The 12,494-nt window shown below is 39.5% G+C and overlaps 1 protein-coding gene across 1 annotated transcript; it reads left to right on the top strand.

The window, feature by feature from the left end:
* Positions 1-950: 950 nt before the first annotated feature.
* On the top strand, positions 951-5,042 carry LOC104467502 (3-hydroxyanthranilate 3,4-dioxygenase-like; the record flags this gene model as incomplete). The annotated part of the gene is made up of 4 exons (XM_010081293.1): positions 951-1,096; positions 2,232-2,300; positions 3,482-3,564; positions 4,964-5,042. Coding segments are annotated over 4 exons (377 nt in total), but the record flags the coding sequence as incomplete, so codon positions are not given.
* Between the last annotated feature and the right edge of the window lie 7,452 nt (positions 5,043-12,494).

Genomic DNA, 12,494 nt, shown 5'->3' with positions numbered 1-12,494 from the left:
CGTTGCATAATGAATATACTAATACTTTAAAAAGACCTACTCTATTACTAGTACCAAGACTAAGATTTGACTGCACATTTACTACCTCAATGCATTTGGGAGACAGCCATCTAGTGAGTTTTTCCTGCGTCTAGTTGACATTATTACTTGAAATTACTCTATGGGTGTTCCCCCAGGACACCTCAGAACAAACTACTTAGGATCACCAAGGTGATTGCATTTTCTCTGCACTTCCCTGTGAGCTGGTAAATAACTAAAGTTAATTTCATATACCAGCAACACACAGCACAAATCTTGAATTTCACCAGCTACACTGAAACTGCATTTGGTCCTCCAGCAATTTTAAATCAAATCAGTTATGAAGGAGAATTAAATCCAGCTACAACTCCAGGAACACCACAAAAAAAGGCATTTTATTAGATCTAAGTTATGATAACAGGTTTGCTTCACTGTGCTCAGTGTATTTAAAAACACATAGGGGAGAAGAAACATAAAAGCCAGTACTATGTGAAAGATGTAGAGTAAGCTGGTTCTATGGGTCTAATTCCACTTGTATGGGGATATGCAAGGGGTGACTCAGCAAAGGCCCAGAGATGATACATGAGATTTTACCAGTGCAAATCCTGGTCTGAAAGAGAATGCAAAATATGCCAGCAAGAACTAGGTAGTCTATTGCATGCTGTTTAAATGCATTTTTAACAAGCATGCATGCATAACAGTTCTGACAGCAGCTTCCAAAAGCAACTCCATAAAGACACACAAATAATACATGCACCTTAAAGCCTCAAGTAAGAAGTCCTGATAATGACCATAGCACTGTTTGTTGTTACAACTGACTTTTGACTAGATAATATCTGTAAATTTAACCCTTCAGGCTGTAAACAACAGTAAAATGTTTGCAAAGATCAAGGGAAGCAAGTGCCACTGATAGCCCCCTGCCTTGTTTACAGATGAACTCCTGAAAGAAACACCTTTCCCCCTAAATTCCACTGCTGTTATGGAGCCGTTTTCCTTCCAAGGCTGGTTAAATGATCATCGTGGTGAAATAAAACAGAAGAAATCCTTGAGTATCTTTGGAGATAACTTTGAAACTGAGGTAGGGGGGTCTAATTTCTCTGAAATAAAAGGATATTTTTAAAGTTATAGATTGTAAGTGCCTCCCATTCAGATTGAGTGAATCCAGGCCTGGGAACAAGTAGTCAGCAGAGAAAAATCACGCACCCCTCCAGAAAAACTCAGTCTTAGCCTGCCCTGCCCTTTGGAAGCACCTGTCTTCACCCATTGATTTCACTAGCTTAGGGCAAGGGCTTCCTAGCTCAGATACATCCGCTTGCAGAACCAACCTGAACCTTATTTCCATTCATTTGCTGTGGGATTAAAACAGTTTGCTCTCTCCAACACCCAGGCTCCCCCATATTTCCCAAATCAGAAATACCAGTGTGATGCAAATACTACTCACAAGTGTGTCCAGGTTCCCTATGTGTTTGAACAGCATTCTTGGTGCCAAGCCTGGGTGTGTAAATACACCTTTTTTCCTCCTTTCAACCAATGTAAAGCGGAAACAAGGAAAACTGGACAGCACCAGAGAGCCTGGGCTGTGCTAAAGCATTGCACTTCTCAATTTAGTCAAACACAGTCTGGTTCAGGTGTCAGTGAAGCTGTCACCATTTGGTATCTGTGCTGTATGCACAATAGTTTACAAAACATATTCTTTCCCTGGGTTACTTAGAGTCACACTCTGAAGAATCCAATACATTTGACAGCAAAGTGACAGAGTGTGGGACTGTCAGGAAGAACACAGGAAGGGGAGATCATGAGAAAAATAAGGTCCAGTCTGCAGCTTTTTTAATGTTAATGGAAGAATCTTTTCTGCTTCAACAGGCTCTTGACAGGGCCCAGAGTTCATGAGGAGGAAGTGCCTGTTCCAAGAACAGAAGCAGGAAGGATATAGATGCAAAGCTGAGTGGGAGGAGGCAGAAGGAATAGATAAGTGAGGATGCAGAGGAGCATAAGAAGTGGCAGGTGTGATCAGTTCCATTTTTATCAGTAGGAATCAATATGAGAATACCAAACGTAATGTGAATTTTAATGTCTGTAAAAATAACATCTTCTTCTATGAATATTTTTCTGTAAAAATAGAATGTTTTAGATACTGTAGGAAGATAAATATATACACTTTGGTCACTTGGATAAATCTGTTACTTTTCTTCCCCCTTTTTTTTTTTTATAAGGCTATAGCTTATGGACCAGGAACAAATGAGAAAAGTAAAAAGAATTCCGATATCTGGATATGGCAGCTGGTACGTGGCAATTCACTCTTATTAACCAATGAATTCATGTTTCAGTTCAGACCAAGCAGTAGTAAAGCCTTCTAGCAGCAGCATCGGAACTTGAAATTATTACCTTTCTTTGCATAGGAAAGATCATCAACAGGCACCACCCTTCAGCTTCAAACTATCATCAAAAATAACTGAACTACTGCGACCATAAAAATAGTCTTTCTTTTTCCTCATCTGGTATGTTGAGGACAGATATACTGGCATCCTCCATCAGGTCCTGCTGGGGATTTTAATATATGCTACCTAGAGTATATCCTATAAATATATCAGAATGCCTCCAAATGATAAAAAGCATCATCTGTTACTTCTGCCTTGAAGCATTTCTCTATACTGAACTCAAACTGGAATCATGTAGAATAAGCTAACAAGAAAGTCTAACTGAGACCTTGTTTATACTAAAGCACAGCGGTAGGTGATCTAGATGCCCTTCATTTAGCTGGCTTCTAGGAAACATTTGCAGCTCAAGGGAAAAACAGAAAAAAACTAGTTTTCATTTACACAGGTCAGGCTAGCTTGGGAGACAAATATTTCTATCAGTTCCTGTTCTGTTGAAATTCATAGGGACTATCAAATACTAATTAAAGACATAATAATCTTGAAAAGCCATTTGCTTACACTGCAGCTTGCAGCAGCCTATGCAATCAAGACCTTGTTGCCAGCAAGAACCTTGCTTCTCTGCTTGACAAGATAACGATGAGTCCATTCCAGCGTGGATAGACTCCTATTAGTGATTTCTGTCAGCTCCCTGCTGACTTTTGAACTGCTTTTCAAGACTTAAAAAAATACTAGGAATCAGAAAAGTAGAAGAGCTTGAAGTACTCCAGGAGGTTATCTCTGTAATTTCCAGAGCTGTACCAACTTCCAGGCTGCTAGGTCAGATTGGTCGCCATGTACCCCCAAGAGTCAGGCAATGGGTTGCTGCTTTATGATGGGGAACAATGAACCGTGAAGCATGTTTTTATTGATGCTAATAGCATCGGACAGGGAAGATCAGCTGAATATTTTGCTAGGCCTCATGAAACAGAACACGTTGAAAGTGCTCTTTCAGTAGGAAAGATTTCCATACTTACCTGCAGCATTTTATTTCTGTCAGTGAGAGGATATGGAAAATAAAAAGCTGGTTATCTGTTCTTTCCCTTCAGGAGGGCACATCAACTGTTACCATGGATGGTAAAACTCTGACTCTATCTGCTGGTGACAGCCTGCTTGTCCATGCCCAGTCTACGTGAGTAGGGATGAACAGTGGTTCAATGCATGATTTCCCAGCTCCGAACTACATAAATTCTGTGTATTTGGTCCACACCACGCTGGGCATCAGCTGGTGCAGAAACACAGTGTCTGTGAATGCAGGATTTGCAATAGCCTCCATTATTCCTCAGGGCAGAAGTGTCTTCAGGAGGAAATAAAGCCAGACATTTATTCTAGTTCACCTCTTATGATAAAGGTGGGGTAAACAAAAAAGATAAGCACTACCAAGAAAAAGGAGCATGTAAAAGACCATGCATAAAGGTAGATGCCACCAACTGGCAGATCCTCTAAGCTTCAGACAAGGCTTAATCAACATCAGCGCAGCAGGATTTGGGGTTCAGCCTAAGAACATAGCTCTCTTCCTGGAGTAGGATGCATATAGCTGTTTCATAATCATGACACAGGTGATATATTTAAAGGAAAAACAAACAAACAAAACAAAACCAAAAAAAAAAAAAGAAAAAAAAGAAAATGTTGTCCAGAGAGAACAGGAAAAGGAAAGTACTTGACAACTCTTGTGAAGAGCAGCATAAGCCTACCAAGAAGAAGATGAAGGACAATTTACACTCACTGGTAATGCAACGCAGCAGATTACAGGTAGATTATAAAAATGGCCTTCTTTCCTACAGGAAAAATCTAATAAGTAGTAGTGCTGACATTTGCACCTTCTTTATAGCACTGAAAGCATTTGCTGAAAGAGCTTAAACCATCCAGCAGTGCACTGAACTCTTCTCTGCACCTGCTCAACACATAGCCACCTCCTCCCTTCACCATTACTTCCATACTTCTGTGAAATCACTTAAATTAATTCCCAGGCCTGCAGTCTAATCAATGAGCATGTGTTTTCAAAATCATGGCATGATGCATGTGTAGAGATCTGCCAGCACAGTTCATATTGCATTAAGACGTTTATCAGATCCGTACAGCAGGCACCTTTTACTGTATGCGTCACTCCTGCACACTAATTGATCTCTGGCCATCTCCGCAACTGGCACAGGAACAGCTAATACAAAAGTGATGACCACAAGAAAAATACTATTGAATTCATAGACACTTATTTTGTTAAAATGATATCTGGACAGGCAATTGTGTTCCAATCGTCATGTCACCAAGATCAGAATAGATGCCTTCCCTCTCGGTTCATCCATAAATAGATATACATTCTTCCCCACCATGTCATGATGTTTGGCTTATATGAGTGATGGTGAAGAGTAATTCCCTGAAATATCATGAGATATACCAATATGGAAAGGGAACAAGTGTAAGCAGAACACAACCTGTTCATTTTCCCCTACTTTTCAGTAGCATCGATGTTTTTGTTGTTGGTTTGAGTGCATGGTTCACACACACTGGATCATCTCCTTCTATTTTTCCAGGTACTGTTGGAAGAGAACAGAAGAATGTGTTGCTCTCTGCATTGCTCAGGATCCAAAACGCAAGCAGCCTTATACCTAACTCCTGTGCCAGTTGACTTTGATGATAACCAAGTTTTAACCTACTTATCTTAATGATCTTTTAGTCATAATGCCTGGAAATTTGAGTAGTCTAACACAATGATCACTCTGACTTAAGTGGAGTCAAGTGATATGTCCAGTTAAATTTTTTTCCCCAAGTAGTCAATGCTTCAGCAAAATCTACAATCAGTAATTTAAAACAAAACAAAACAGAACAATAGTTCTTATCTGAAAGGAAATTAAAACAGATCCAAGCAGCAGGATTACTTATAATACATGATACTATCTAGAATAAGCTAAAGGCTTTTCAAATGCAAGTATCTGCCACAAGCTGTAGAAAAGGAGATAGGACAAATACTGTTACTCCTTAGTTAACAGTCTTCATTTCTTTGTCTCACTTTCGTAATTTGTAATAAATTGGGTATAATGTTAGTTACCCAGCCCACAGTAGGGGAGCTTTAACTGGAAGTAGCTCACAGATCTTCTGAGATCTTCAGCTAAAAGGCCCTTTAAAAAACAACAACTATCTGCTGTACTGCTTGAGGATTGTGAAAGAGGGCAAGGTGCATTAGTGAAGGGGGAAGCAGTACCTGCAGCAACATCAAGCATTACTTGGATCACCACTGTACTTGCTTCAGGCAACTTGTTATCAGTTTACAAAATCTCACAATGCAGTATCAATGACAGTTATCAGTAACATGCCACACACACCATGCTGGATGCTGTCTATGCACTAGACTATCAAGAACATAGGACAGCAATTCAACTAACACAGGAGCATCTGGGTCATGGGTGTTCCTGTGCAGCAGAAATCACAAATCAAAGTAGCCTAAATGTGGTGGGGTACAAGGGAGCAGAAAAAAATATTATAATCCATTTCTACCAAATCGTGCTTCTTTTTGAACAATGAGGTTTCCTGTAGCAACAATAAATGTCAAATTATCTTCTGCTTTTATTCCAAGAACTCTCCAGAGGGGTTTTTGTTTTGGTTTGGTTTTTTGATTGGGTGGTTTTTGTTTGTTTTGGGTTTGTCTTCTTGTTTTTTAAATACATATTGCCTTCACATTATTAACACCAGAAAACAGGTTTCTTAAATGTTTGTAGGTATTATCAGTTACGTGCTTGAGAAAGCAAGAAGTTATAATTTCTTGATTTTTTTTTTAATTCTAATTAAGTTCAGAAAATATATCTATTGCCTACAAAGCTCATTAAACTGATATGTCATATGCATTTTATTCAAGTGTTCATTCTTCTGATGAGAAAGACTGAAATGGCTTGGCTTTGATCTATAACTTATATGTAAGTTCACGAGCTTTTCTACTAAAGCATACAGCAGAACTTTGCTATATCCTCCTAATAACAGGGGACATAATTTGAGAAATTGAGCCTAGTCCTTAAGGCTATTATGGGTGTGGGTTAACACACATGAAAAGGAGCTGTTACACTCTCTTTGAACAAGGGAGTAATTTGTCTGATTATCACTGGTATTGGTGTGTCTGTGTCTGCAGAATTGTCTGCTCCCCAAGTGAACATCTATGGTTGAGGGATCTAGGGTACCAAAGTGTTATATTTTTAGTCAACCAGCTCGAGGCGGGGGGCGGGGGGAAGTAACCACTGCAGTGCTACTTAGGGATTTACTTTATATCGCAGAAATGTTTCTATATTTCACACTGAATGATAAGTGGATAAAACACAGCAATGCGTAGAACAATGTCCAGAATAATCAACAGCTCTTCATCCATCCAGAGGCACTGTGAGCCATAGAAATTTCATGAAAAATTAAGGCACCTTTAGATTAGATACCTTCCAGCTTTAGGGACTTAAGGATTTAAAATAAAGACTCCACTCAAACTACATTGGTGATGAAGTCCTGTTATGGCAACTTGTGCTTGAACACCTGAATTCTACCAAAGTCCTGTGCCAGGTGCCTCAAGTCAGAGCAAGACCAAGACCATGAGCATTAAGCCAGAGGCCAGTCACCTGCAGTTCTGCCACTGTGCATGCTCAGAAACCACCGCTGAGCAGGTCGTCTGTTAACTTATTTTGAGGAGCTGCTGTCATCTAAAAATTAGGTAAGAGGTGTCCAGTCCCATAAGTATGCCTAGGAATCAGGATCAAACCAATATGAGAAGATTTATAAAAAGGCCTACATACCAAGTACTAGGAGAAGAGAAGTTCATATTCTAGTGTCTCTTTTGAGAATTGTTTCCATTGTTCTGTTCCTACCCTGCCCCACCCCAATTCTGTAATTATTTGGTAGCCAGAACACAAATGAGAGCACAGAGAAAACTTGTCATTTACTCCTTCCAAGGTGCTTAACCACTGTGATTTAGAAACCTGCAACTTATTTTTTTCCAAATCTTCAAATAGTTACAGGAGCCTTCTGATCAGTCAGTGGATCTTTTTCAGGTACTTTATTCTTCCTCCGTATTATATGTATTGTAACCTGTCCCAACAATGATGCTTTTATAATTAGATGCACCCATGCTCCTCTGCCTATGAGGAGGTTAGTCTCACTATATCCCTCCTTATTAAGTGTTGAAATACAAGACAATAACAACAATATGTTGATTAGCAAGGTTACACCAGAACCAGTTCAAAACAACTAGTATAGCTTGAAGTAATCATAATACTAAAAAAAAAAAAAAATCCTGGTACAGTAAATAAAGCTGTCTTCACCAGCTGTTTCTATAATATTGAAATAAGACCTATAAAAAACAAGTTTATGCAAAACATGCATGTTTGTGGTTCTGAGAGAACTACAAGAGGAGTACAATGCCCCTCACAGATCACGTAGTAGACATATCACAGATCAACAGCAGAGCGCAAGATTATCCAATTATTTTTTTTTTTAAATAACACAGAGCAGTTAAGGCAAGATAATGATCTAATGCTAACTACACTTCATCTTGCAAATCCATAAATTGAAGCTTGTGAAAGTCAAGAAAGGAACTATTCTTCCTCCATGCTTGCTTTATTTTCAGATCTTGCTTGTTTCTTTGAAGTAACAAACCCTACCAGAGGCAGAAAACTAGACTAGGTGGATCAGTAAACTCAAAATCAGGTGTGTTGTTGTAAACTCTTTCCTTAAACCCACACAGCATTTACTCACATCTGTAAACCAATCTTACCTTGTTGCATGAAGATAATAAATGGCTTCATTCTGTTGTTAAAAGCATTCATTGTACTCTGATTTCAGCTCCCAGACAGATTTAATTTATAGAACAGATGCACAGAAAGCAACCCTCCCACCATCATTGCATGTAAGCAGAGGAAGAAAAATTACTTAAGCTGTTTAACAAATTCCTACAAAACCAGCTTGTGTTCATAATGCAGACATTTCAGGGCTTTGGGGTTTCTTTTTATTTATTTTACTTTCAGTTAATAATCCAGAGTGCACTTGAATGAACACTTAAGGCTAATGAAGGTCATCACCTCCTGGTCTGTTTCTGATTGAATACACAAGTACTTGTAGAACTACTCTTCAACATCAAAGCATGCAGAATAGCAGCTGGTTGGACCCAGAGTAAAACTGTTGATGTTAAAGTAATAATGAAGATAACAAAGTTAGTATCTCCCCTGCATCTCAGAGTAAATACCTGACCTACAGGTCCTAGTGCTATCTGGTACAGAAAGATTTTGTGCCAGATCCAGTCAGCAACATTTTCAGTGATTGTCCAGAAAGAGTGGAAGTGCATAAAAACTCGGCCTTTTGTGTTCCTGGAATGTTGACTGACACTCGAAAGCTGGGGTAATATACACACAAGAAGTCAGACAGTTTGTATTCAGCACCTTTCCAGAAACAAGCCCTGAAATGGCAAAGTCATTAGGCAAATCAATCCCAATGCACACATCAGATTCCCTTCTGCAGGCAGCTCTCCGGTTTGGGCGTCTGCAAAGCGCAGAACAGTTCTTTCTCATTTGCTGTTTCTCTAGGTTAAATACATCTCTAAGATCTTTGGCCTGACAATTCATTATAAGTTGCATCAGAAACATATTTAGAGTTTCTAAATAGGTGCATGTACATGGCCATTACACAGATAAATAAAAAATACGTCCCTGGTTTGGGAGATAAATTAGGCTGAAGTTGCAGCAAAATTATTTAGGTTCTAAAACCACTACCTTATATAATCTTATAAGCCACTGAGAAAGACGTTATGGCTGTGACAAAGTAAACTAAGCATAAGCACATTCGGAGCTTCAGTGAGGAATCTGGGTACAACTTTATTATGTCAGAGAAAAACAGAACTTCTGCAGTGCTGTACATCAAAAATATTAAATATGTTTTAATGCTTTTCCCCTCGAGGGAAACTGGTTTGCTTAGAAGGCTATACTAAAGCATGTAGGTGATGAAGCTTGTACTTCACTCATAGCAGACTTAAAATGTTCTGTATTATAAGTCACCCATAAGTTCAAACCATATGCTTGGTGGTTTGAAAATAAACTTGACCATCCAACTGAGTAAAGCAACTAAACGTGCCAATGTGTAGAACTGAAGCTTGAAAGCTTCAGCATACAATTTCCAAACACTAAACACTACTGAGGTTTGATCCTGAAATACAGTCACTGCACCTTATCTAGCTTTTGGTATCTCTCCCTTCCTACAAAAACCCCAGGGCAGCATCTGGACTCCATACATAGGGCAGATCTGGGCACCTCTAAACAGGCTCCACAATAACAGTGTGCTGAACAGGGAACTACACACACACACCACACAGCTGTCCACAGCTGGACCACAAGGAAATGCCTGGAGGGTCATTTAGATGACAACTTGCCATGCTCTGCTCTCAGACAGCCACCTCCACTGAGGAGCCCCAGGGACCTGTACTTTACTTTTTCCAAGAGCTAAGCAAAGCTCATTCTCTTCTGGCATATCACAGCCAGAGAGCTATAACCTCATTTTACCCAACAGTCCAGGAAAAGAGCAGTTTTTGCAAGAAGCAGAAGCTCCAGGAACAGCTCACATCTCTGTGTAGGAGAAGGAAGTCAAGCTCAAATCTTTGCTGTCCTTCAGGAGCATCCCTGTCACAGGCTCTGCTCTTAGGAGCATTTCCGCCCCATTTTGGTACAGCTCCACAGTATTGCGGCACGACCAGCTGAGCCATGCAGGAAGCAACGCAGTGTTGCTAGTGAACTAGAAGATAATTCCTACTCCCCAAATGGAGCTGCAGAAAACATTACTCTCTAAAATAAAAGCAAGTACTGACAGGAAGCACATATCATTACAAATCCATTGTTGCAGTGGCAATTATTTGCCTGAACGCATTTGTGATCTGAGCTGTCTATAGCATCTTGGCATACATTACAAAACGAAGGTGAACAACACATTTTTATTTGGGAAAAAATCATCAGCAGATTGTCAAACCACAAATAGATCAGCTTTGTTTATGACAACCTGAGAAAAATGTTAACAGTTACTGATTGCTTCCTGATATTGGTGACTAACAGCCCACACGGTTCAAACCCTATATGCTTTATTACTGAGTGGCAGATAAACATTCAACGTGTGGCTCCCCTCATCAGACAATATCTTGTTTTTCTCTTCAAGAGGAGAATGGTAAACACTGAATGAACCTGAGTAAAAGCTTCACAGAATGACAAGAATTTATTTTTTTTATCCAACAAAACCTACTAGATTAGCTTTACTTTTAAACCAAGATAGGAAACTGTATGCTAGCGCTAGATTGCCTTATCCCACCAGATATGGTGTTTAAAATGAAAATTAACCAAATCTGGCTTCTGTTCGCAATATGGATGACAATGTTAGGTTGTAGCCATTTCTTCCACCTTTTGGATATAAGCTAGGCAATTTACACCCAATTCTTTACTGAAATCAATTTGCCACTACTTACATCTTTGCCATTTTAGATGCAGCTGCCCTGATTTATGCCAGTATGTTAACAGAACCAGGCTGCTACACTACAATAATGCAAATGTTGCTTTGCTGTGTTCTGCATCTCCCAGAATACCATTGCATAGTTGCATAGAGCTTATTTAGATTATATACACACACATGTACACACACAAACACACCTATACATGCCTTCTGAGTATTTTTATGCAGTAATTAGTTGTATCTTGCCCATACTGGTGCAATTTGTGCCAAGCATATTGTGTGTGCTTGGCATTTTGTAACATGACTAGCCCATTATTGGCAGTCAGAGAGATAGACATGGATACTAAAGGCCATTTTTATTTATGTCAGACAGGATGTTTCAGAAGCTTTTATGGAGCAGCTACATCTGTGCTCTCTGTGGGTTGGATCCACTCCATACATCCTGCTGGAGGACGGAAAAAGTGGATCGTACAAGAGGGAAGAACTATCCTAGGCTTCACTGGAAGTCGACTACACTAAACGCTCCACCTAACCCAGCCTTTTCACAACATCCCAGGCAGTGGAGCTGTGCAGCTCACAGACATTCCTTAGGGAGGGCCAAGGGTTGTTTCTTATTACCAGCTTTTATTTAATAGAAAGGTTTCATGGTATTTATTTCCTCTGTAGAAAAATTAACTCTACTTGCAAAGCTTCCTCCCCCTCAGAGGGAAATAAGATGTAGGCTCGGAAGCCCAAATCCACAATGATATTTAAGTGCCTGAGGAACTGTGCCAGAGTGTCTGGCAGGGGAAGCTAAACAGACTCAATTTTAAAAGGCAGTATAGTGAATAAAGAGAGACTGAAAGCTCAGGAGAATGAACTACTCCTTTTATGTACTATGGGGGGAGCTGTTAAGTGGCAAAGCAAGCTTCTTTTCTATTCTTGCTCATCTGTGTGCTTTAGCCCACCATTAGTGCCATCTCCACCAGTATTTGCAGCTGGCACCAAGGCAGTCACAGATGCTATTTCCATGACATCAACACCAGCGCAGTGGGAGCTGTACAGAGGTAAATAGTTTGTATGATCATGTAAACAGTCATCTTCAAGTTCCTTCCTTGCAAAACTATTAATAATACTCCTTGTGAAAGGTATAATATTCATCTTGCTTAAAAAGACATAGAAAGAGTAGAAAATATTTTGAAAACCTGTGTTACTGAGTATTTCATACAGCCTGTGTATTTTCTCATTAAACTGTGATTGTCCATAATTATTTCTTAACATTTTGCACTGAACCTATTTTATTAATTTCCTCATGTGTCTGTATTGGGACAAGTGCTATTCCCAGCTGTATTTGTGTAAATATGTAGCTAATGAAAGTACCCTGATCTTACAGCACTGCAACAGAGGGTAATTTGGCTCCCTGTCTACATAGGCATTATAGCTAAAGCCTGACACACAAGATGGAACTGCATCAGCACACGAAGGCTGCTTAACACAAAGTACACTCCAATATGACATTTCTAATCTGCAGGTTATAACTCCACTCTAATAATGTACCTTATTTAAGATAAATGAACAAAAGAATTGGTGCTTTAGCATCCTTATTACAACTGAGTTAATCTTTACAGAAATGCTAGA

This window comes from Pterocles gutturalis, unplaced genomic scaffold, assembly GCF_000699245.1.
Source record: "Pterocles gutturalis isolate BGI_N339 unplaced genomic scaffold, ASM69924v1 scaffold17099, whole genome shotgun sequence".
Lineage (NCBI taxonomy): Eukaryota > Metazoa > Chordata > Aves > Pterocliformes > Pteroclidae > Pterocles > Pterocles gutturalis.
Note: the sequence above shows the minus strand (reverse complement) of the source record. Positions and strands in the feature narration are given on the sequence as shown.